The sequence below is a fragment of the Hippopotamus amphibius genome, chromosome 2 (genome assembly GCF_030028045.1).
Source record: "Hippopotamus amphibius kiboko isolate mHipAmp2 chromosome 2, mHipAmp2.hap2, whole genome shotgun sequence".
Lineage (NCBI taxonomy): Eukaryota > Metazoa > Chordata > Mammalia > Artiodactyla > Hippopotamidae > Hippopotamus > Hippopotamus amphibius.
The window spans coordinates 84,219,481-84,246,483 of record NC_080187.1 but is presented as its reverse complement, the minus strand read 5'-3'; the positions used below and the strand labels follow the sequence as shown (position 1 = coordinate 84,246,483).

At 43.8% G+C, this 27,003-nt stretch overlaps 2 protein-coding genes across 2 annotated transcripts in view; one reads left to right on the top strand and one right to left on the bottom strand.

The window, feature by feature from the left end:
* The window catches only part of ACER2 (alkaline ceramidase 2), a 77,977-nt gene that overhangs the window by 45,644 nt on the left and 5,330 nt on the right, over positions 1-27,003 (top strand). The gene's annotated exons all lie outside the window — the stretch shown is intronic.
* LOC130845487 (40S ribosomal protein S12-like) lies at positions 21,482-21,784 on the bottom strand. Its single transcript, XM_057722757.1, has one exon. The coding sequence runs from the start codon at positions 21,782-21,784 to the stop codon at positions 21,482-21,484; it is 303 nt and encodes a 100-aa protein (XP_057578740.1).

The following is a 27,003-nucleotide window of genomic DNA, read 5'->3' as shown; positions in this document are numbered from 1 at the left end:
CTCAATAAATGCTACTTTGTTTTCTAGCCTCCCAGTTCTCTCCATCAAGCATTAAATAGACATGGAAGGACAGGAAGACTACTTAGAAACTGGGCCTACAAATCCACGCGTGAGTCTGTTAATGTTGCCCACTGTCAATGGAAGACCTGGCTTCTGTCAAGTTACTCCCAAGAAGCAGACTCTCCCAGGGCCCCTTCCTCCCCCACCTGGCTCCCGTCTCCTAAGCCTTAGAATAAGAAGGCACGTGGCTTTCTTTGTTCTCCATCACTAATTGCTTCTGAGTGGGTAACAGTGGGAAGAAGATGATTCCTTTCTTCTCCTCCTCTTCTTCAACCGTCTGTATTACACCACAAGTGTATTTGGAGCCTGAAAAGTGGGGAGGGGGGCTCATTATGCTTCCTTAGATTCATAAAGCCTTTTTTCATCTGAGTGCTCCTTACCAATGGATAGCAATTAGAATTATTTTTAGCACATTTGAAAACTTGCTTTTCCCTGTTGCACTCTGGAAATCTACAGTGCTTTGCTGCTCTTATTTTCCTATTTATGATTAACGTTACAATAAAAGAAACCCACTTACACTATTGCATTTAGGTCCTTTCAAAATACTTTATTACCCTCATATTATTCTTGGCACATGTGTTACTTTTCTATTGCAGCATAACAAAGTAATGTAAGTTAGCCATCTAAAACAGCATCTATTTATTATCTCCCAGCTGTGTAGGTCAGAAGTCCAGGCAAAGCATAGCTAGCTTCCCTGCTCAGGGTCTCCTAAGACTGAAATCAAGATGTCAGCCAGGCTGCCTTTTCATCTGGAGCTATGTTCTCTTCTAGGCTTATTTGAGTTGTTGGTAGGATGTAATTCTTTGTGGTTGAAGGACTGAGGATGCTGTGTTCTTGCTGGCTGTTGGCTGAGGGCACTCTCAGTTCCTAGAGGCCACCCTCAGCCCCTTGCCACTCCACCCTTTCCCATAGGAACTCACACTCTCAGGCTTTGAACCTCTTAGAGAAGGGCTCGATTCCTTTTAAGGGTTCACTTGGTTACATCAGGCTCTCCAGGATAATCTCTCTTTTGATTAACTCAAAGTCAACTGATTAAGGACCTTAAGGACATCTGCAAAATCCCTTCTATCATATAACATAATGACAAGAGGTATATCCTTCATATTCACAAGTCCCATTCACACTCAAGGAGAGGGGATTGTGCAGAGTGTAGATACCTGGGGGGAGGAATCTTGGGTACTGTGTCAGATTTCCAGGGCTGTCCTATCAAGTAAATACCACAAACTGGGTGGCTTAAACAACAGAATCTATTGTCTTGCGGCTCTGACGTTTAGAAGTCCAAGATCAAGGTGTCAGTACGGTTTGTTTCCTTTTGAGGACTGTAAGGAAGAACCTTTCCCATACCTCTCCCCTAGATCCTGGTGATTTGCTGGTAACCTTTGGCATTCCTTCGCATGTAGAAATGTCCTCCAATCTTTGCCTACTTCTTCACATGGTTGTTCCTTCTGTGCATCTGTATCCAGATTCCCCCCTCCTTTTATAAGGACACCAGTCATATTGGGGGCTTCCCCACCCTGCTCCAGCATGACCTCATCTTAACATCTGTAATGACTATTTCTATAATAAGGTCACATCCTGAAGGGGGTTAGGACTTCACCACATGGATTTGGGTGGGGGAGAACTTACAACAGGTGCTATCTTAGAATTCTGCCCACTACAGCCTAAGGAGCACTATTATCCTTATCATCGACACTCAGTGGTTCCTTTTATGATTCTCCTGTCCCCATACTTAGAGAAAAATGCCCCAGGTTTACGATATTTTATATATTCCATTTCCTTTGTCCTTTTCCCATCAACTGGGATAAGAAGAATCATGGATGTGGGGATGATTACCCTGGTCATGAAAATCACATTTGGCTCAAAATTCAAAATTCTGGTAGAATCAGAACAAGGGTGCTTGAAGTTTCTGATCCCTCTTAGTCCTGGAAAGGTCCAGGGAAACTAACCTTTCTCAGGCCACCACTAAAATTTTCTGCAGCTGATATTGGTGTTTTTTGTCTTACCAACTGGTGACCTTAAATCACTGTTGGGGTTCCCCTTTTGGAGAGGGTTGGGATGGGTCTTTTCATGACCACAAAGGCCATTCCTCTGATCTTACCTGTTGGCCCTTTCTCCTCTCTCTGATCTAAGTCGGGCGTTGGCAATCTATGGCCTGTGGACCCAGTTGGTCCCCTGCCTGTTACTGTAGTGCTCTTGAGCAAGGAATAGGTTTTTACACTTTTAAATGGGTTGAAAAAAAATATTTCATGACATTTGAAAATTACACAAAATTCAAATTTCAAGTGTCATTGGAAGACAGCCACGCTCACTTGTTTACATATGGTGTATGGTGGATTTCATGCTACAGTGGCAGAGTGAAGTTATTGTGACAGAAATGGCGTGGCCCAGAAAGCCTAAAATATTACCATGGGGCCCTTTATAGAAAAGTTTGCTAACCCCAGTTCTAAATGTTGGTATTTGTTAAGGAATGTTCCTGGAGTCTCTGTTTTTTGTTTGTTTGTTTTCTTTTATACTCTTTCTTGGTGATCCTATCTGGTCCTGTAAGTTAAATGTCATCTGTATATTGATGGCTATACTGAGCTACAGACTCACATCTAAAATCCTTCTCTTCTTGGATACCCACTCTTTTCCATTCTGCATCACCACCCCAACCCCCCCCCCCCGGCCCCCATCCATCCCTCAGCAGGTCTTGTTGATTCTACCATCATAACAGCTCTTACACCCATCTCTGATATCCATCTGCATTGCCACCACTGTCACCCAAGCCATCACTCTCTCTTGCCTGGACCCTCTTCACATGCCTCCTGGCTTGCCCTCTTGTGTGATCTACTCTCTACAGAGCAGCAATTTGTGATCTTAAAACTTACACCATGCCACTCCCCTGCTTTAAATCTAACGTCCTTGCCCACTGTTTCTAGAAAAAAATCCAGAGTCCTTACTGTGGCCGCCAGGACCCTACAGCTTCAGGCGCCATCACCTCTCCATCCTCACCTTGTGCCACTTGCCCCTCACTCACTAACTGTAGCCACAGTCATTGTCTTTCAGCTCTTCAAATCCGTCAATCCCTTTCTCACTTTTGGGCTTTTAATGTCCACCTTCTGGAATGTTCTTCCATCTGCTCTACCCATAACTCACTCCTACTCATTTCTCAGGTCCCAGATTTCACATTGTTTCTTCTGTGGTCTTCCCTTACCAGCTAGCTGTAGTAGCATTCCACATCCCCATTTCTCTCTGTGTGAACACAGTGCTTATTTCCTTATTGAGACCCCTCAACATGTGTCGCCACTGAAATTAGCTGCCTACTTTTTTTTTTTTTTTTTTTGGTCTCTTTCACTAGAGTATAAGCTTCAAAGGGCAGTGAGTCTATCTTCTCCATTGACTCTTCAGTGCTCAGCACAGTGCTTTTCACATAGTAAGTTTGCAATAAATATTTATAGAAATAATTAATGAATGAGAGGTGGAAGTGGCAGTGGTGGTGGTGAAATACCTCAACAGGCTAGAAGCATTCTTGAGACACTGAAATGGAGATACTTTCTTCTGCTTCTTCTTCTTTTTTTTTTTTTTGGTCATGCCAAGCAGCTTGTGGGATCTTAGCTCCCCCACCAGGGTTAGAACCCGTGCCCCCTGCAGTGGAAGCAAGGTGTTCTAACCACTGGACCGCCAGGGAATTCCCTGGAGAGTCTTTATTTCTTTAACACTTTTTATGGTTGCCTAAGAGCCTCAGCACTGGGTTTCAAGGTCATCCACCAACTTAGGTGTCACTACTCCCATATCTCATTCTCTGCAGGAGGAGATATCAGCTTTGCCATGAGCCAAACTCTGGTCTTAGTGATGGTGTTCTACCGACCTAAATTCTTTCATTGAAGCTTTGGTTAACAATAGCACTACTTCCTCACTCCCTGTTCTCAGTTGACACATGGTTGCCACACTGAGACTCATGAGGAGGCTGTGTCTCCTCCACAGGGATGAAGTCATCTCTATAGATGACTTGAGTGTCCCCAGGGTCTCTTTATCACCTGGTCATATGCTACCAAATATCACCTCCAAATGGCCCACTGGACCCTGCCCCTTCCTGTCCTGCTACATTGTTTCTACTCCCCTTCAATGCTTTCCCAGCTGTCCTCCAGGACCCACAGCCTTCAAGACCGCAAAGCATCAGGTCTCATGAAGCCTTCTTGGATTATTTAAGCCTCCAGGTACTTCAGCTTTCATATCTGCGAAATGGAGAAAATTGAACCCCCCTCACCAAGTTCTGAAATTTAAATGTTAGTTGCTACCTATAAGTAGACTTAGCACAGCACATGCTCAATAAATTTCAGCTTTTATCCTCACTCTAGCCTAAAATATCTCAATCCTGCTGCATACTAGAAACATTTGACTTTAGTAATCTTGTCACAGTTTCCTTGCCTGGAGCTGACCTCCAGGGTGGTCCTGCTTAAAAAGTCCCAGTGCTTTCTCTTCATTTCTGAGTCTGTCAGGACGTGGTCTAAGGGCATAGACTTGCCTGTCCTGTCACTAAGCCAGCAGAGCTCTTTCTGTGGGAGTCAACCAGGAAGACCTTACTCAGTGTTCCAAGTCTGTTCGCCCCACACACACCCACCCACCCACCTACCTTGATTCTGGCTCTTCCAGCCCCAGGCCTGTGCCAGGGTGCCACCTCCCTTCTGTTCCATCCTTCAAGATTCATTTTCTATTATTGGGCATGGAGAAAGGGAAATTTGAGTGTGTTCTATACATAATCTCACCTAAACTTTTGCAAAAAATCTCATGTAGTTGGTGTAGTTATTCCCATTTTACAGACGAGCAAACATTCTTCCCAAGGTCACGTGGTTGGAATACCGGTTAGCTTTTGCTATGTTACAAACCATCCCCAAAGTGAGTGGCTTAGAACAAGCACCATTTGATTAGATCACAATTCAGAGATTGTTTGGCTGTCAGCTGGGGTGTTGGGAGTAGGGCACAACTCCTCACATGATCTCTTTCATCCTCCAGCAGGATAGCTGGGGCTTGTTCACACGGCAGCTGGGTAAGATTGCTCTTGGAAGGCTGGATGGATAAAAGGCCTCTTGATATCTGGGCTTGGAACTATTACTGTCACTTCTGCCATAATCTATTGGCCAAAGCAAGGCACGAGGTCTGCCTAAATTCAAGGGATGGTGAAATAAACCTCACTTACTGTTGGGGGAGCTGCACAGTCATGTTGCAAAGCGTCATGAATACGAGGAGGGGTGGTGGGGAGGGTCATGTCCACCCTGCAATCTACTGCAGCTGTAAAGTGACAGAGGTAGGATTTTATTTTTTAGTGACACAAATAGCATACACACACGAGAAAAATTCCAACAGGAAACAAAAGGGGAAATGAGGAGGAGAAAGTCTCATTCTTAGTCTTGGGCTAGGAGAAAACATCCTAATCTAGTCCCACTCTCCATGTGTAAACATGACTGAGAGTTTTTTGTGTATCTTGATACAATTTTCTTTCCTGCATACACATAGATGGGGGCCCAACATGTACAATTTCCTGCATTTAATTGCATTATTAAGTGAAAAGAACCAAGCTCTTTCCATAGCAGCACAGCTAGAGATGCTCCATTCCTTTTCAGGTCTGCATAGTAATCCACTGAATACACGTACCATGTTTATTCAACCGCATCTCCTACTGGGGGACACTTAGGTTTTCTTCCAGTTTTTTGTTGTTAAAAGTAATGCTACAGTGACTATCCTTGAATATCCTTCTTTGTGTACTTGTAGACTAGATTCCTAGAAGAGGAATTTCTAGGTTTAACCTTAAGCAGAGTTGAGCCTTGATCTGTTCCCAAAGCATATGCACTTTTCAAGATGTGTCTTCAGTTACCCACTGTTCCTCCAGCCTTTTCCGTGACTAAAAGCTGCCTTAGGAAGCATGGCCCCCTGTGCACAGATGCACATATTGGATGATGGGCATGACCTTCCCACACCCTTCCTTCCTAAGCAGGCTCAAGAGGTGCTGAGCTATGCATTATTAAGCTCTTCCAAGAAGATCCAGATTAGTTATCTTCTGTGTCTTCCTTCGTAATTTTTTTGGGTGACAGGTACTACTTTGTTAGAGGCCAATGATAAAAGAATCCTAGCGACAAATGTTAACATACAAATGATAGGTTCCATCCAAGTGAAGATCTAAGGTATAAATGAGGAGTTCACAAATATTACAAATACAGACAGGTGGTAAAAGAATTAAGTCAAATCATCACACAGCAGTAATAGCAAAGCCCTGTTGCCACACTGAGCAGTTACATTATATGAATTCCGTCTTTGTTCTTGGCAACTTTAACAGTTCATGAACATTAAGTATAGTAGCAAATATGCAGTGAAGATATTTCTCAAGATCCTATTGTTTTCATTCTTTAATATTGTTTTTGGGTTTCTTCATGGCTCTTGATGCCCACATGCCACCTGCCTAGATGTTAGTTGGAGCCCTGAATTCTTACCAGGTCTGTATGGATTTGGCTCTTTTATGAACAACAGGTTGGTGACCGTTAGAATCAGGAGGTGGCAGGCGAGCACACTCAGATACCTCACTCCATGTCTCACAGCCTCTGATTACGTCCCCGAGTAGATGTAGCCAGTAATTCTGTAGAAGGGAACAAACCACAGGGGCTCATTTCTGTGATGTGGGGAGAGCCTGCCTTGCAGGGCTGTTCTGCAGCTATATAGGTTAAAGAAGCGGATTTCCAGAGAATGCAGTTTCCAAAAGTAATTACTTAATGGGTTGAGTTCTTCAGAGAATTATAGGCATGTGCCTCAGATTTCAGAGCAGGAGGTACCCAGTTTCCCATCTGGTACTTAATAATAGAGACATTGGCTGCTGTCAAAAAGGCAGCGTTCTGAACGTTCCTACTTTTTATAGCTCAAGGAAGAATGATGTTTTATTCCATGGTACACCGAACAGTGAAGCATTTAAAGGCTAATCACTGCCCAGCCACAAAAATCTGTGCATGTCTCCATTCACTTATTCACCATTTATTTATCAGGTGCCCTACCTTGCCCAGCACCATGCTGGGTGGAGATCAAAATCAATAAAACACACATACACTTGCCCATGTGTCGGTTAGCTCTGGCTATATAACAAACACCCCCAAATGGAGTGGCTTAAAACAGAAACTATGTATTTAGTTTACAAGACTCTGGGTCAACAATTTGGGCCCAGTTCAGCTGGCCAGTTCTTCTGGTCTTGGCTGAGTTTACTCAGGGTCTGTGGCCAGCTGCAGGGTCAGTCAGGGCGGGCTGATCTGGGGGTTTGCAGCTAGGATGGCTTGTCTCTGCTCCACATGCCTCGTCCTCCCACAGTCTGGCCTGGACTTACGCGCTTACTTACTCTAGGCAGGTTCCAAGAGAGTGAGCGGGGGAAGCCTGCCAGGTCTCTTGAGGACTAGGCTTTGAACAGACATAATGTCCCTTTAGTTATTCTGCTTGGTCAAATCAGAACAAGCAGACTTACAAGGGCAGGCCAGATTCCAGGGAAAGGTGAATACCTCTTGATCGTCATGGCCAAGAGACTTGGCAACAGACAGGGGAAACATGATGCCTCATTTTTGCCAAGAGTCTACCTCACTGCCCTTTATAGCTGGCAGTCTGGTCAGAGAGACAGGAAATTGTGATCAGTGCTGTTAAGAAATTGTTTCTTTCTCTTCCTCGCTTTCCCTCCATCTCTAAGTAACATTTTTACATTCTACATCACGGAAATCTAGTCACTCCAGTTAAAACACGTCAATGAGTCAAAGATCCGGTGCAGTGTTGCTATTATACATTAAAAAGCAGAAGTGTTACAAGGCGGTTGGAGTGATCCATAAACCTCATGACCACCAAGCTGTGGGGCATGTCGCGCACTCGGTTCTATGATAGCATGTCTGCTATTATCAACAAACTGTGCTTGGGTGTTTTTGAAACACACTGTATAGTTGCACACACACATTTCTTCAACTAGAGGCAGAAAATCAGCACGTTAAAATGCATGGTGTGAAACCAATGAAAATAAAGCCATAGCCAAAGCTCTAGTCATAAAATAGGGTCTCTTAATCGAGGACCTATTTTTTTTTTATTCCATCAGTGAATAAACACCTGTCAAAGTATGCAACCTCAATGCCAACACCAGATGCATCTAATTAAATCAATTTCCAGCTCTTGCTGTCCGAGAACAGCTGTGTGTGGAGCATGTCCCCGCCCACCGCTTCTTCCCATCACGTGAAATCACTGAGGGGGAGGAGAAAGCCCCAGGTGAGTAGGTCTCAAATTTCTGTGTGCATGAGAATCACCTGGATGGGGCTGGGGTGGGGCACAATTCTTGTTAAAAATGATGTTCTTTTACTCTGTCCTTTCCCCTCAATCTTGGTAATTCTCCCAGGGAATCTGTACACAGGTGGTCAGGATAGCCTTTCAGGATCCCTGCCTTTATCTTAGAGTAGTTTTCCTCCCAGAAACTTTTAAAAAGTGAATGAGGACCTCACACTTCCTCTTTCTCTGTTAGGCAGAAAGTACCAAGTCTCTGCCAACCTAATTTTCTCACATGGACTAAACTTCCTGGAGAACTTGAGATATGAACAGCAGTCACTCACTAACCAGAGACCAAAATGCCTTTCAAAAAAATCCAATATGCCACAAAGGGGAATGAGTGCAGCTGTGATTTGTGGATGGGCACCTAGAGCTATTGTCTGAATTTCCTCTAAGATTGTAGATCTATACAGTCTACAAGTACAAAGGGAATTTGGGGACACCTAGTTAAACTCCATTTTATGGATAAAGAAACTGAAGTCAAGTGTTTTCTCTAAAAGTGGCAGAGGTGGGACTAAAACCCAGAGCGTCCCATTTTTAAAAGTTAGTTCTCTTTAAAAATGCGGAGTCTACAGTGCTCACTCTGCTGAAAGCCCTTTGGGTGCATATTCTTTTGCGAGGCAGCCAGCCCAGTGGGGGAAGAAAGGACACCCCGAGAGTGTTCTTAGTGCCTCTTTCTGACAGAACGGGAGTAGGGTGACCTGGCGCCTAAAGATTCTCCAGCCCCAGCCCGTGTATAGGATGCTGCAGCACGGTGGTGGTGGCGGTGGTGGGGTGGGGAGGACTTCACACTGGGTATGCTCTGAGGTGCTGTGGCGTTTCCCCTGCCACGGCCCCCAGCCAGCCTCCCTCTGTTCTGAGTTCTGAGAGGAGGCAAGACAGGCCTCCCTGCGAGAATTGCACACCTGCTTAGAGTCTGCCTCCTGCTGGCTAGGCTGCCGCTTTCCCCATTTCCCCCTACTGCAGACATCACTAATCCAGTGCGACAGTTCTTCCAGCAGAGCCAAAACCTGGTTTCAGCATCTTTCTCAAATTAGCACCGCAGGCAGCCACTTCAGATCAGCCAGTCAGCGGGAGACAGGAGACTAGTTTGCAATCCTGCTTCTGAGTGATTTTGTCTAAAAGTAATTCTAAAATCGACATCCAGGCAATAGGGCTTACAAGATCTTGGGGAGGGAGGGAGCGCAGAGTCAGAGCTGTGGAACAATGTGGCTGTGGCTCAGGGCTGGGTTCCCTCCCAGCAGCCTGGATGTTACATGCAAACCTCCAGACGGGCATCCCTTCCCATTGAATCTCCTCTGGTCCAGAGCATGTGTGTGTGTGTAATAAAGACCCCAGACAAGCAGCTGGAGCTGCAGGTTCAGTTTGCAGCCTTAGAACAAAGTGACCCCACTCATCAGGATCAAACTGATGTCCTTGTCTTTCCTGGTATGATTCTCAACTAAACAAGTTAACTTGTGGCCAACAGAGAGAATAAAGGCTTGTTACTCAAAATGTAGTCCAAGGACCAGCATGTTGGCCCCCCTGGGAACTTGTTAAACAATGGCAAATCTCAGGTCTCATTCCGGACCTACTGAGATAGCAATTCAAACGTTAACATATTTTAACAAATCATACAGGGGATGTATATGCTTGAGAGTTTGAGAGGCACTGGCTTAAAGCCACCAGGACGTCAAACTGATTAGTATTTGAAGTGTGCTGGACTCCTTGGGAGATGTCACCAAGACAGGCCCTGTCTTCAGGGATAGCTCAGCATGTACAAAGGCACTAGGCACAACAGAGAATGGATTTGTGACCCATGTTACTCTAGAAAGAGAACTCTGTTCTTGTTTTGTGCAGCCTTTTTTTTTTTAATTTTTAATTTATTTTTGGTTGTGTTGGGTCTTCGTTGCTGCACGTGGGCTTGTGGCAAGTGGGGGCTACTCTTCGTTGAGATGCGCAGGTTTCTTATTGCGGTGGCTTCTCTTGTCGCAGAGCACGGGCTCTAGGCACATGGGCTTCAGTAGTTGTGGCATGTGAGCTCAATAGTTGTGGCTTGTGGGCTCTAGAGCGCAGGCTCAGTAGTTGTGGCGCATGGGCTTAGTTGCTCTGTGGCATGTGGGATGGACCAGGGATCAAACACATGCCCCCTGCATTGGCAGGCAGATTCTTAACCACTGCGCCACCTGGGAAGTCCCTTTGCAGCCTTTTTACTTCTTTCCTCCATCTGCTGTTCATGTCACTTCACTCTGAATAGGCCCTGATATCCAATTTTCAGAATTTCTTCCAGTCTTCTTGGTCTTAGCCCCTCCACCATCTGCCTACAGGCTCAGGGTTTTGACTGAAGCTGTAGTTTTGCAGAGAATACTGATGTGGCTTGTCTTCAGCTGTGGCTGATTTGTTTACTGCATTCAAATGGGCCCAGACTTAGGCAATTCAAAAGGCAAATAATGAGGTTTGGAGCAGAAGTGCGCAGTGGATCATGTTTGCTGGCAAGAGGAGACACAGTCTTATTCAATTGGCCCCTTAATTGGGAGTCTTTCACCTGTTCCGAAATCTGTTAAACAGCCCCATGGGCTGGGATTCCCATCTCACTGGGCACTGAATGGCCAAGTGACAGATGCCAATGCTGCTAACCAGGTGACGTGCTATAAACTTTCCTCTGCACAGGGCTTGCTCCTCTAGCCTGCCATCTTGGAAGACTGCTTTGCCCAGCATGAGTGATGGCTAGATCACCGTTATTCCTGCTAAATTCGCTGCTATGGGTCAGACTCCTTCGCGTAACCACTTGACTATGTCCTCTTAACATTTAGAAGAGCAGTGATTAGAAGAGACAGGACAGGGAGCCTCTAAAGTCTGTCAAGAGGAGAAAAGATGAACTGTTGAAATGGTCCTACTTGCCACCACTGTCCTCATTCAGTGCATTAGCTGGCAGACTTACAGCTGCCATGCCTGGCTTCTGCTGGCTGCCGACGTTTAGAGAAGGCAGGCCTCTTTAAATCTGAGTAACCGAGTCTGTGGATTAATTGTATTTCCTTAACTCAGACAGTGGTAAGAAGAATCTGTCACCATTTCCATTAAGAAGAGATTAATGAGTAATATGATTAATTGCTAGTTGTATCAACGCTCTTGTGTGTTTTTCTCCCCCGAGGATCATTTTGGGTGAAGCTTTCCACTATGGCATTTTTATACAAAACTGTATGATCGATTGTCCCTGTGCAACAGATTAGCCACTAACCACATGTGGCTATTGACATTTAAATTGAAGAAGTAAAAGATTTACTTCTCCGCTGCACCATCCACATCTCAAATGTTCATTAGCCACATGTGGCTAGTGGCTACTGGTAAAGGACGTTTTCATCATCACAGAAAGTTCTTTTAGACAGTGCTGACAATGACTCAGTAGAATTTAGAAGAAAGAACATGGGTTTCTGAGTCTTACGGGCCTGGTTTCTTCTGCACACATGTTACATCTCATTTCTCTGTGCTCTCAGCCATTGCCTGCAATGATGGCATGTCACTTAGGTAAATAAGACACCTACATTTCAAATGATTGACTACACTTTATAGCGTGGTAGTTCTCAAATTTCAGTGAGCCTCAGGATCACCTGGAGAGCTGGCTAGAACACAGTTTGTTGGGTCTCATCACCAGGTCTGAGAACGTGCCTTTAAGTTCCCGGTGCTGCCCCTGCCACCTTATGCAGCTGCCCTCGAATTGTGGAAACCAGAACACCCTGATCAGCAAAGATTAAGTCATCGGTACCTTGGTTTACACCAGGGAGGTCCATAGGCACATTGAAGGTAGGATCGCTCTTTATAACATTGTAATAATTGTGATTTCACTCTCAAAATAAAAAGATTAATAAACACCTACTCGGGGTCATTGATGACCATCTCCAAACCAACAGCAGTATGCGATTTTAGTTCCTGTGTTTGCATTTGTAGTTACAATCACATGATTACCAAACGATTTCCAGAACTGGTAACATTTAATGTTTGATGTAGAGTTTCTTAAACTGGGTTCTGTAGAGGTCCCTGAGCATACATGTAGGAGTCCCAGAGTCCCTCTGTTTGAGAAACAGTGATCTGGGGAATGGGGGTGGAGGTGGAGGTGGACTCGGTAAGGGCAAGCTCTTAGTGTTTTCCCAGGGGTTGAGCATGTGGCATTTTGACTGGAAAGATTTTCTGTTCAGGACGTCCCCTCACTTTGCGTAACGTCTAGCATCGCTGGGCCTTGCCCATTAAATGCCAGTGGGTGCTCCAGAGTCACAAGACAAGCCCAAACTATTTGCACACGTTTAAAAATCCCCCTGCGGGGCAACAGTACTGCTTGCCTTTAGGTGAGAAAACCCGTAGGCCATCAGGTTCGCCCTAGAGCAGCTGGGCCTCTGCTCTCTCTGGCGAGAGTGTGGCTGCAGCTGGGCCCCGGGGCCTCCCAGGTTTCCTGGTTGGAAACTGAGATACAGCCCATCTTCAGCACCCTTTGGTAGGAGCTCCTTCAGTCTACCGCTTGGCCTGTAGAGGGCAGCAGCACCCCGAACTTCCCGCTTGTTTTTACTGCGGGAGGTGGTTAGCCTGGCCTCCGTCTGTTCCCTCCCTCCCTCCTCTCACCTTGCCCTTCTTTTTGGCAGTGTCATCTAGAAAAGATCTTCTCAACGTTTCCCCCCATTGCCCTGGCAACCGATGGCCGGGAAGGAGGCCGGGCAGCTGCAGTGGTGTTGGCTGGACCCCACGGGCTCTTTCGGGCACGTGGAGGCAGCGGTCCTCTCCCCACAGCCAGGGCAAGAGGCTGGGAAGCCGGGCCGCCGCGCCCTTTGCCGGCTTTGATCTGACATCCTCTCTTGCTTTCTTGTTCCCCTGCCCAATGCTCCTTCCCATAAAGAAATCCGAGTCAGTCTCTTGTCATTAGATTAGCTCCTGCTAAACTATGGTAGATGTCAAAGCAGCTGGCAGAAAGATTCTAATCCCCCTGCTCTCACTCCAACAGAAAGGAGAATAAAGAACCGCAGGGGAGAATTTCTTTTTCTGCAGCTCAAGGGCCATTCCCCTTTCCCCGGCAGACATAGGAAGAGGATGCAAGAGAGAGTCCCACTTCATTCCCTGTTGGAATAGGTCAGAATCTTTAGACTTAGCGTTGCTTTAGAAGAAGAATATGTTCTCTTTTACTCGAGAAGCACCCTTTGGCTAGGCCTGCCTGTTTCTAGAAGTCCCCGTTTTTCTGAGGAGGCGTTTTTTCTAGCGCTTTCTTTCCTGCGCGCAATCACGCTCGCTCGCTCTTTCCTGTGCTGCAGCTCGCATGCGTGGGCTTCAATTTATCTCCTTTCTGTGAAGCAAGCAGCAGCTGTCCAATCGTCAGTGACTCCTGATAATCCTCCCTCTCGGGGCTCACAGAGGCTGCACTTCCCTCTGACCCTCTGGGGGGAGGGACGGGGGTGGCCATTCTGCAGTGGTGGCAGGGGTCCCTGCCGTATGGGACGCTCATGCTGTGATCCAAGGGCCTCGCGTGAACTCTTTGTCCTTGAGGAAAGGACACAAGATGTGATGCATCTTAGATCCAAGATCTGGGATATAACAGGTCATTTCAGAAAACACATCGTCCAGGATGCTGACGTGGCAGTCCTGGGGGCCTCTGGGTCTCCTGTGTTGGGGGAAAGTCAGTCTGCAGTGGCCCCAGGGAAACATTAGCATCAAAGCCAGGGGGCGGGAGCAGAAGTGGCTTGGCCTTGCGCTTGCAGAGAGCTGATTGCTGAAATCTGTCAGGCACCAAATCCAGGTAGGGGTGCGGGAAGCACGCAGGAGGGGAAGGAGGCTGACTGATGTCAGGCAGCCCAGCCTCCCTGGTGACGGCCTTTTCCCTGCTCAATTTTGCTTGTATTGCCCCTTCCTGCCTCAGGCACCCCCTGTTTCCTTTTCATGCCCATCAAAACGTTCCTCCTTTCACGCTGAGGCACAAATAACCGATAAGAGCAGAGAGTGGTGGTGTCTAAGAGCTTTCTTAGACCAGCCGCCCTTTCAAGATAATTGTTTATAATGGAAGATTGCAAAGACGTAGAAACAGAATAGTATCATGAACCCCCATATAGCCATCACCCAGCCTCAATAACTATCAACTCATTGCCAGTCTGGGTTCTTAAACCCCTCAAACCCCTCACTCCCAGCATCAGTATGAAGCAAATCCAAGACATTTCTTTGCAGTACCCGCAGAGGGCTTTCTTAAGCCAGTCAACCATGTCACATGCTGGTGAAGAAGGTTTCGTGCCATCAGGTCCAGGCTACTGGGTGGGTTGGACAAGGCCCCCTGCAATCTGCTACCGCCCACCTTTTCAGCTTCTGTCTCTCCCCTCCCCAGCACGCTCTACTCTCCCAGCCACACTGAACATTATTCCCCTAAATGTCACATTTTTTCCACCTGTCACTTGGTACAAGGGTTTCCTTGTTAGACTTCTCGTCCCCCACCCACAGTCAGCAATCATGTTTTCTCGGAAACTTTCCCCAGATGGACTTAAATCAGACCATCCTGTGGGCTCTACTGGCATCAAGATATTTACAGCACTGATTTATCAAGCGGGGCATATTGCTTACTGTAAGATAGGCACTGTTCTAGGGGTGCTCCCCCACCAATTAACTGATTTAACCCATGTAAAACAATTCTCATGAGGTTATAGATGGAACAAGTGAGACACAGAGAGGTTTAGTTCACCCAGCCAGTAAGTGGCAGAGCTAAGATTCAAACCCAGGCAGTCCAGCTTCTTAACCACCCTCTAGGCTGCTTATTCTAGCACAAGTCCTGATTTGTCACGTGTTTCCTTCTTCTGCAGACCAGGAAGTCTTCAAGAAGAGGGGCTGGAACTTAGGCTCCTCTGGGCCCCCAGTGCTAACGCCTGTATCTGGCACATTGCGGGTCCTGACTGCCCATGATTGAACACATGAATAAATATAAGGCACTCTCTGGTCGTTTGTAGAAACTTCCAGAGGTGGACTCTTCCTACCAGTTACAATTTCCACAGGGATCAGAGCCTTAGGCTAAGCAGGATTCTCAATCCTTTTCCCACGCAGCACTGCGGAAGCTTTTGCAGAGCTCGCTGTGGCTCTCGCCTGGGAGTACACACATAGGCCAGGTAGAAGAGGCAGCTGGAGGTAGGGCTGGGTTTTAAAAAGCCCCCAGGTGTTTCTTATATGCCCTTTGGGTGCAGCCTCTTTGTTGGGAACCCCTGAGCTGGAGAGAGAAGGCACTAAGACAAAATTCTAGGCAGTAGTCCTGGGATGGAGGAGGAATTTGAGGATGTTGTGGACAGGGTCTTCCCCTTACCTCCCAGACTCTCCTAATGGCCATCCCTGAATCAGGCCAATGGGAATGAATAGCGTTATTTTCCTGTGGAGAACACTTTTCCTTTTCCCCTGAAGTTCAGTGGAACTGCTATGGGGATGGATTGTGCATTTGAGTGAGCTCCTGAGAGGAGACAGGAAAGTTAGAATGTGTACAACCTTCCCTGACCTGATTGCATTTCAAGGGCGTGGGTTGTGAGCTGCTGGCAGCAATCAGAGCCGTATGCATACTTTCCAACAGCTTTGTGACCAAATTTGGGCATAACTTTATTATTTTTTTCCCCTGAGGTGATTGTTATTATTTACTGGAAATTCCATTATTAAATCCCAGCAGCAAAAAGCCTTTCTTTTCTTCCTACACAATTCTGATTAATTAGAAGTTGCTCTTACTCACTGTCTGGCTATAACCTAACTAATGACCTAACTTACGCCTTTTACACGAGATGTCTTCTTATCATAGTTCTCTAGCTACTCTGGCTTGTGAGTGGCAAACCCTCCACCCTGCAACGCTGTGTGTCATGGCTGGGTATATAAAACACCCATGGCAGCATGTGAAACACCTCAGATGCTTTTGGGCTATTGCAGCAAAGACTATACACAAAACAAAAACCAGGCCCTAAAAGCTAGTTCTACAGCTTAGCAGTGTGACCTCAGGAAAGTAACACTGCTGATTTAGTCCTCATTTCCTCATTTATAGATTAGGCTTAAACATGGCAATTCGATTTTCCCTTGCATGCCACTGGGGCTGATTGGTAGTGGCTGCCTAGAATGCTCAGGTGAGAAAGTATAGTGGGGAATGGGTCTGTGATTGATTGTTGATGTCTGTTGTGGTTGAGGGAGCATGAGTGGAATAATTTACCAAGTGTTGCCAGTACTGGGTTGGCAATGTCTTAGGTGTGTCCCTGCAGAAATATACAGAATGTGTTTGATGTATGAGCTGGTCCTAGAGGCAAGATTGACCAGGAGGTTTAGTATTTCAGTGTGTTATTTGTAGGTATATATCACCAAAGCCTCCAAAAGTTTTGGGAATCCTTGGTGCACCTCAAAAGTTTTCACGTCCTGGATGAGACTGACACTTAGGTGGAAATGGAACCTGTCTTTGTATGCAGTTTCTAACCAGGCTAGGCTTTTAGATGCCCGGGTTATCTGGCACACTGCTGGATGAAAGTAGGTGGGGGACTGGGAGCAGTGGTATCCCAGGAAGGGATGGGTTTCCTGATGTGCGTAGTGTAAGCATACTGCGACAGACAGCATTCCTATAATCTTTAAGCTTAGAAAATATACTGACATCTCAATAAGCGACCGATTGAAGAGATTTTCTGAATATTAGGTTATATAACTTGTTCGAGGTCACAGGAGGTGGGCAGGAGGGAGCTCATAGTGCCCACTATGTGCCAGGTACTTTATGGCATAACTCATTCTTTCCAATAACTTATGGTGGGGGTGGGGGGGAGTAATGCAGTTGTAGTATTTCATAGACAAGGAACTGGTGTGCAGAGTCATTGAGTAACTTGCACACAGCTGCACAGGAAGAGGTGGACCAAGGTCAGTCTTTCCATCAGTTCTGGATTCTGATCGTACCACACTTTCTGTCAGGACTTCTGTGTGTAATTGTCAATGCATTTGTGATAACTATGGAGTAGTTTTCCCTTTTTTTTTTGAACCATTAATTATACAGATGTTTGTAAGCCAATTGCTAACATAAATGGTTGAGAGGGGAATTTTTTTCTTTTGTAATTTATTTTTATTTTTACAAATTATACCATGAGAAAACAATAAAAATTGCTTATTTGAAATATTTTCCTTTAACATTTTATAAGTTAATCAAATGCATACTACAATAGATTTTTTTGATTTTTGTTTAAATAAGGGAGCTCAGATGATTTTAGTGTTACAAAACTTTAAGCTGAGACTACACTCAAAAATAAGTTTAGAAAATGGCATTACAAAAGATTGAGAGTGAGTGGTAAAAAATCCCTAAGCCAAGACCAAACCCAAGCAGGGCTGCTGTGCTGTGGGAAATTAGGTGTTTTCACTGCCATAAATCTTTACTGTGGCCAAACTTAAAAACCAGCCCTCTGGGGAATTCCCTGGCAATCCAGTGGTTAGGACTCTGAGCTTTCACTGCCGAGGGTGTGGGTGGTTCAATCCCTGGTTGGGGAACTAAGATTCTGTAAGCCCCATTGTGCGACAAACTGCCCCCAACCCCTCCCCCCCCCAAAAAAAACCACCCCAAAACCAGTCCTCTGAAAAAGAGGAAGACATTCTGGAAAAATACAGCAATTCTAGGGCATACTACGGCTTTTTCTTTAGCAACATAACCTCCAAAGAGTGCAATCTGTTATAGAGTTGTGAATGAGAAATTGATGAAAAACAAATCTTTTTGATCTGTAAAATTGTACCAATAAAATCTGGGGTCAGTATAAATTATGGAGACGATTCCTAACAGCACCTATGGCTGGTAAAAATTTTTAATATGGATATAAAAACTAAACAATTGATGAACTGAGTTCCTATTTTAAAATTTACATAGAAAGCAATGTGTCCTGGAAAATTTCAATAAAATAAAAAGGATAAGTTAGAGATTGTTTTCTATAGATAACTGATCAAGAGTTTTAATCAACCTAATGAATATTGCCTGAAATCAGCATAATGAAATCAGTATTAATGAAATCAGTATTAATATAATTCTGATAAAAATATTTACATTTTCAAACATAGATCAAAAATACCATCAAGGGTACACCCCAGAGTTTTTAAACATCATTCAGTTGAACACAGTGTCAAAATGCCTTGTACCTTTTCCCTAAACATAAAGCAGTTGATAGATCCTCATCTCTGAGAATTGAGATTCATTTTGGTTGGAAGGGAAATGAGAGGTGTGTGGATTCAAGTTTTTCTTAAACTTGGCCATGTGCCCTCAGCCCATCAGCTGTGCTGACAGAGAAAAGACCTTAAATCTTCCTCCAGGGAGAAATCCAGCTATCAGGACAATACCAATGAACATTCATTAAAGAGGTCACGTTGGAGCATGGCTATTGGGATGTGCTATTTCCATGGTTGTGACTTGCAGGAATTCCTTCAGAGGTCAGCAAAGCTTTGCTTAGGGAGAGACCCAGAGACTCAAGAGAGGCAGACCTCTAAAACCCAAATTGTATTCGGTAAACTGCCCACCTGTGTGGAATGGGCCTAAGTCCCAAGCCTAAGCTTCAGTAGTCTGCTGTTCATACAGAGACCGTTTGAGGAATAATGCCAAATAGGTTATTCCTGCTTGAAGTTTTACCTCTTCACTATTACATTTAGGTGGGGGTAGAAGCGTGGGAGGTGGTATGTATGTGTGTGTGTGTGTGTGTGTGTGTGTGTGTCAGAGAGAGAGAGAAAGAGGGTCAGAGAGAGGACTGAAAGGGCAGCCATTGGCTGAATCCCCGCCATCCGGAGGCAGTGCACTAAATTCTGTTTGATAGAAGAGTAGCAGTTCTCAACCTGAGGAAACTTTGCTCCACCCCATCCCAACCCCTGGGGTAATCTGTCAATGTCTGGAGACATTTTCTTGTCTGTTGAAATTTGTACCTAATGGGTAAAAGCCAGTGATACTATTAAATATTCTGCAATGCACAGGACAGCAGCCACGAATAAATGATTTTCCAGCCCCAAATGTCCATGATGCCAAGGTTGAGAAATCCTATGATGGAGGAGACAAGGTCACTCAATCAAATGCAGCTAGTGTGCATATACCTTTTATTGAGAAACGTATTTTAGGAAAACCAAGAAAAGAGTCCAAGCACTTGGTTGACTTTGGGGTCCTCATCTTGTCTAATGGTCTGTGTGCTCCACTGTAAATCCTGAGACTTGGGGTAATTATGTAGCTAATGGGGGAAGGTAAAAAGTAAATGACAGAGTTCAAATTTGGATAGCAGAAGGACTCAGCTTCAACTTAAAATTCTGACATTTAATGTGTGGTCTTCGAATGTTGCTTAACCACTTGAGGTCTTATATTTCTGTCTGTAAAATGGGGATAATAATGATATCCAACTCTGAGTTGTTGTGAGGATTAAATGGAATTGATGCATGCAAAGCATTTAGCATTAGTGTAGACACACAGCTGTTAATAAAATGTTCGGAATTGTTGTCAGGACAAGAAAATTGTGAACAGAATGAAGAATCCAATCAAGGAATAAAGAGATTAGTGGAATACAATCCAGTGGTACAGAAAAACTGGCTGTGACCCAGGTGGGGCTGCAGGATTCACCTACTCAAAGGAGAAGGCAAAACTTTGAAAGAGATTAAAAAAAAAAGTAATGGTAATGATGCCCATTGGACTGCAAAATTAAACTCCAACCAAAAGGGACCCTCCATGACATGAGACAGAATTTGACTCAGAGCCTGAGTTTTATGACATGATTACTTTTGGATCCAGTAGAATCATTTTGGTAGTCTGTAGGAACCACGTGTCATGAGGTTAATTCTCTAACTGATAAATAATGGTATTGTGACTCAGGCTCCACCATCTTATCCTGCCAGAGATGCTCAGTAGTGAGGTGACTTTTCCAAGCCTGGGAAGCCGTTATAGAAATACAGATAATAAAGTAAATCAAATTCATAGTATTAATACTTTGGTATGATTTAGGAATAAGTTTTATTATCCTTGGGGTATTTTGTGTGTATGTGTATTTCACAGTGTTTGAAGTAAATCTGGCATACTAGATAATCTGATAAAATTTGAAATGTGTTATTACACTAGACTCATGGTATTGATTTTAAAGGTGTAGTAGACTTTTATTAAGATTGTAAATGGCATTTAAGTGTTTCGGATAGCCTGGTTTATCATATTTCATTTAAGTTCGATATATTAGATTAATAGGAATTGCTTAAGTGCATAGGAAGATTTTAGTTTTTAGGTTTGTAGTCTGTCAAGCTTTTGGAGTGTTTGAGCGAATCGGGTATGTTAATGTGTAAAATTTTAAAAGTTCCTGAGGGGATTTAATTCATAAATTGGGTTAGTTATTTAGGATTTAATCTTTTCAAGTTATCAGTTAATTGAGTGTAATCAAAGGAAAAGCTGACTGTGAATTCTTATTTTTATCTAAAACGAATAGGTTTAGGGACTTCCCTGGTGGCACAATGGTTAAGAATCCACCTGCCAATGCAGGGGACATGGGGTTCAATCTCTTGGCTGGGAAGATCCCACATGCTTCAGAGCAACTAAGCCCATGCGCCACAACTATTGAGCCCACACGCCTAGAGCTGGTGCTCCGCAATAAGAGAAGCCACCACAATGAGAAGCCCATGCACCACAACGAAGAGTAGCTCCCATACGCCGCAACTAGAGAAAGTCTGCATGCACCAGCAAAGACCCAATGCAGCCAATAAATAAATAAATAGAACTAAATAAATAAATATTTTAAAAAATAGGTTTATGCAAGACTTCAAAGGTGAATTTAAAGGCTTAGGGAACACTAGGCTTCTGAATTTACAATCTTCAGTATATTTAATGAAAAGCCAATTGTTCTTCTTTTCAGTGCACAAGTTTGCCTCAGACATTTAAAAGCTCAAATGACATTAGTAAGCACCTCATAAATGGTCATTATGATGCTTGCCCTCTTCTCCTTTGAGTCTCTGCAGTGAAGCTTCCACAACTGTGTCAATTTCTTGTGATCCTGAGGGTCCCAATTAGCTGAAGGTAAGGATTATTCCAAAATGAAAACTTTTTCTTTTTTTTTAGGAACAAGAACCCAGTTTTTTAGTTTGATCATTTCTTGCATTTGAAGTACTCCTGCATGACATCCTTGGCCTGAAACTCTTTGCTATAGTCCTAAACCACCACACAACTGCAACCAACCACTTTACCGGGTGTTTCCTCTCTGTCCGTTTTACAGAGGCCTACCCGTTCCCCGAGTTTCTTGTTGTCATCAACCTTAATCAGGTTGATCTGGTGCCCAGCACAACGGGCCTCCACCAACTTGACATATATACGCTCTTCAGCGTTGGATGCAAGCACACAACGATGGGCTTGGCGCTTGTCTAAGGCTTCGGCAGCTTTGCAGATTCCACGTGCTAGGCCGTCGTGGATGAGGGCGGTCTTCAGCAGCTCTTGCAGAGCCATATCAACGTCCATCACACTCCAGCAGCAAGGCCTTCCTCGGCCACGGCGGTGGGTTATGGGTGCAGCCGAATCTTGTAAGCACCCGAGCCGCCGCCTCCGCATGGCTCCATGCCGGCAGAAAAAGAGCAAAACAACACTTCTTTCGAGTCAATAATTTTATTACTATTACTTCTCACACCAAGGAGACTTAGTTACATAAAGTGAGATATTCTATGAGTTGATTATCAGTAGCAGAAGCACAAAGATGTGGAAAGTGTAACATGAACCCAGTGAAGAAGTGCCCTTTATTAGAGTGAAGTCCATGTGACAGAAACACATTATTCCAAACAGCCTATGTACAAATAAATACAGCTTTCACTCTATGTACAGACATATTCACAGAGAATAAACTGACGCAAAAATCTCCATACATCTCATCCAGCGAAAATTGCTCATAATAAACAAAACATACACAAAATGACGAAAGTAATTTGGAAGTGCAATCAACTGGATTCATGTAGGGGTATAGAGGTTAAAATGCTTCTTTAAAATAGAGGCAAACAGAGGACGCATGAGACAACATCTATCCCTAAAAAGATCCTTTACAAAAATGGCATTCTGGTATTTGTAATGTAACCTGTCCAAAAGACAGTTTACAAGTTCTAGGGCAAATGTCTATATTGGAGTCAATGTTGATGACATGTTCTCTGTTCTAACACTATGCAAAGAACAAAAGTATAATTTATCTTTCCTTTAGTGCTAGCAGCCACTTCATTAAACCAAAAAGGTAGTTTTTGCTACTCTTATCTTTGCTGGCTCTTTTGAGACTGCAGATTGCTTGGGGAGGGAAGCTGTTGCTTCTGGAGTTTTTTGCAAACTGGAGCAGAAGAAAAACATCCAGGCTAGATGCAGGGCGCAAATATGAACTTTGTGTGCAGGGCTCAACAGGATTATATGCAAATAGGGTTTCCCTCCTCCAGAAGGAGAGTCTCTGCACTTTGGCGAAACACTTCAGACCACAAAACAGCCCCAACAGAAATATCATTGGCTTCTGGATCCAGACAATCTTTCTTTGGGTGAATAGCCAATTAAACATTGATAGGGTCGTTCAATTTAACACATATATTTACTCTATATCAATAATTTAGGTACCAGGTGGTACATATTTCTACGCTATTGTGTCTTTTAGTCATTCTTTCAGCATTTACTCAAATCATATAAAAACTGTGATGAAGTGAAACAAAGTTTTTAGTTGTGGGGACATCTGGGTGTGTAAGTAGTTTACCATACTGGGCCAATTGTGTAGTTTAGCAGAAAAGGAAAAAACAAAACAAAACCCAATGCATTATGAAGTCTTCTGTTTTACATGTCTTCCCAAGGAAGGTTTATAATTTAAGCATAATAAATTATTGATAAATTGTACATCTCTATTTGCCACTTTTATAAGGGAACTTCTTAGACCCATTCTATATTTATATAGACACTCAAACCTTAAATTTTCCAGGTATATATTTGCTAATTATCCATTTCACTCTCCAAATGGGTGAACCTTGCTGTCTGTAGCAAATGGATTCTTGAAAAATAGTAAATCTATAACTTAAAAAAGGAAATACTTTCAATGTAGTATCAGAACTTGCTATTTAAAGGAACTTGCTATTTAACAAGCTATTTTGAAAGTGAAGAATGCTTTAGTGAAATGAATATTTCTTTGATTTTGAGTATTATTAAAGTACACATCTAAAATTTATCAGTAGATTAGGATTGTCTAGAACAATAATTGTATGCCTTAAAAAATAGAACAGATAAACTCCAATTTACAACAAACAATACAAAACAGGAATGACTCATGGACTGCTTATTGATTGAGTATATTCAGAAGCCCTGAATATATGTATTATTGGTATTTTATGGCTTTAATTAAGACAATTGTCTCTTATGAAGTACTATAAAGTGCAATATTAAAAAATTAAAAAACCCAAAAGGCATCCATTGTCCTTCAGTTTTATGCTGATGAGAACTGGAAATTTGTTTAATTAAATGGCAAAGAGTTTTCTACCCTTAATTCATGCATGTAATTACATCCTTAAAGTTATTTTATTCAGGGATTCAGACTTCATTCATTCATTCATTCTTTTTTTTTGATGATATGATTTAAAAAATTAGTATTTTCTTTTGATTAGTTGAGCGTTTTTCGAGAACTGTCAGTCCCAAGGCCTTAGTTACTTCCAGATCCTATATTATAAAAGAACATGCAAAGCAGTCTTTTGGTGAACTTAGCCCATTTTCCTGGGCCAGGACACCAATCAGTAATCTTACAGTTTCCATCCAACCCACTGCACAAGGAAGTAATCATGCTACAATACTGGGTAATGAGAGGTGGTCCAACCATTTCTCCCATTTCCTATTTAGAGCAACAATATAAATTCCTTTTGGTAAATCAAGGCAGGTAAGTGCAGGTCCAGAGTTTCTGAATGGTCTCCAGCGGTGTGTCCCCCATTCTGAGTTCTTGGTGACTGTGGGATTATGACATCACAGATGAACTGCATGAGCTTTGAGCTCACCAGGGACTCAAGACAAGGCCACACCCAGTGTTCAGACTTTTCACCGGAGGATAAATGCCTGTTAGTACTGGTTGAGTCGAGGCCTACTGGTGCTCTTAAGGTATTTCTGCGACTCTACTCTCTTGTGGTTGTGAATTCTGCTCACATTTTAGTATCAATTAGGAGGGATTTCCCCTCTGTCCCCAGGAGTAGTCAATGACACAAAATGTAAGTTGTTGGGAGCGTGGGCCTAGCATTTTTCAATCTTCACCTTAATTCGGAGATGGAGAAAATGCTCATTAGACTTGACAAGTACAAGTAAAGCAAGGAGGTCAGTGGTGAGAACCTAGAAGGGGATTAAGCACTGGGTTCGAAAATTGGAGGTGGGATTAGAAGGAAACAGACGGACTCAGTAAGGCCCAAGGGAGAGGAGCTCATGGTAGGTAACAACACCCATCCACACCCATCCAAATGCACCGGGCAAGCTGAGAAACGTGCTGGCTTCACCTGAATGTCTTGGAGAAAGACACAGGAAGTCCCAGGGAACACAAGATTAATGTGAATCAGCGATGAAGTGTGACTTTCTAAAAGATAACGGCTGCAGAGGGGTGCAGGAACTGGGCGGACTCTGGGTCTAAGGCTGTTGTTCAGTCCCATGCAGACCTTATACTTGTGTTATGATTAGTCAGAAGGTGCCACGATTTCAGAGCAACAAAATGCATTTTAAACGTCTTAGTGAAGAAGAACTTAACAATTATTGAGGGTTAGAAAAAAGACTCAGAAATAAAAATCTAAAGACACTTTCGATGAAAATAAAGGGTCACACAGGGGTGACTCCCAGCTCTGTCAGGGGTAAGTAGTGAAGACTGCCCAGATGCAGCTCTTCTCTCCCAAACATTAAAAAAAAAAAAAAAAAAAAAAAAAAAAAGGTTAACTCATCACCTTGAGGGGCTGGGGTGAACCTGGAGGAAGACTTTTCTGACACTGATGGTTGTTAAAGTTAATGGCTGATGGACCTAGGTGACACCAGGAACATCTATGCTAGGGTCCTTCTCCTACAAAACGACTGTCCCCTGGATCAGGGTGATAGGTTGAACAAGCTCTCTTAACAGAACTAACCCTTTGGCAAACTCAACGCAAATTCCATGGCGCTCTTTCATACTTAGGTCTTTCTGTTTTAAAAAAATTCTTCGAGGTTTTTGCAGTCTGCCAGCCAGTCACTCAGTGGAAGGGCTTTGCCTTAGATAACTTGGTGGTCCACAGCGTTTCCCAATATTCGTTCACTAATTTGAACAGAGCTGCCTATCCAGTCATAATTACAGGCTCAATTTTCTCTCTAAAAAAATTGGCTGACTTGTGGATCCGTGGGTCCTTGGTAGCGTCCTCTCACTTTGTTTAGAGAAAACTGCCACTAAAGACCATGATGGAAATCAGGTGGTGCTGGGCAAGGTCGATGCTCCGTGTGTGAGGAAGGCAGGGAAGGCGGCAGTGAGCACACTGGGAGCGTCTGGGTGGAAGCATGTGTTACTTCCATAACACGAATGCACCCGTGTTTTCTACGGATGCCTAAATGCTCCTGTGATTTCCGTGCTGCAGCCTGTGGCGTTCTGAAGCTCCCAGTAAAGTGAAAAAAAGAGTGCGATGATCTCACGATAAGTAATGGAGTTCAGCTGGCTCTAAGGGTGCCTTTCTTGCTTTCCTTGTTGGCTAGGTATTTCAAAGAATAGGAAGCTGTGGGCTTAAAAAACGAAACACAAAGCTACAGAGGCAAGGAGCTAACCTTAAATAGACAGTGGAGTGGAGGCCCTTACTTTTCTTCCCAAGGCCTTCTTGAGAGGGGAACATATTTTTATCTGGGACTCTATACAGACTTTTGTAATTGGGCGAAAAAGCCTGAAATTTGTGATTATCTAAAACTACATAGAGATATATATCAACGTGGCACTTGCTTTCTTGGGAATCCTAGTAAAAGTAAATTAATTTCCCCTTTCTTCCCTTTTCTTATTCTTTATTTTTTCACTAATTCTCTCTTCAGGACAAGCCCTTACTGACTAATTGAAGACAGTCTTGCTGAGGGAAGTAAAGGAGCTGAGGCTACGTCTCTTAAAAATATTCAGGAGACAGTTGATTTTTTCCAGAAATCACCCTGAGAAGTTTCCCTTTATTTGTTCTGGAACAGAGCTGCTATTATAATATAGCCACTTAATTATTGGAGTAACAAATCTGTCAAGGTGCAAGGAAGCACAGCATGCTTATAATCCTGTGTGTGTGTGTGTGTGTGTGTGTGTGTGTGTGTGTGTGTATTGGTAGATGTAGGGAAGAAAGCATACTGCAGTTTTCTGAAATGCTTAGACTCAGAGGGGCTGTCAGACCCTTGTCATATATTCCAACCCAGCAATTTCAGCAGAGCGTATAGCATCAGTCCCCTCTTTTCCTGCTGTCTATCTGGCCAGCAGCTCTATCTGTTGTCATTTCCCTGGTCAGCTTTCTGTTAAGGGGGGTGGGGGTGGGGCTCCCCGAAAGCTCATCCCTGTCACAGAGGAGTTTAGGAGCCATGAGCAATGGTGCGGAGTTTGCCAACTCTCCCTGCCCAGCAGTGATGTACATTAATATTATCAAATGTCTCATCAGCAAGGCAGCTGTGTTTTGCTGAAAGGCCTCCAAACACCTGATTCACGTCTTCCCTAGAAAATAAATTATAATGGCCCCTGT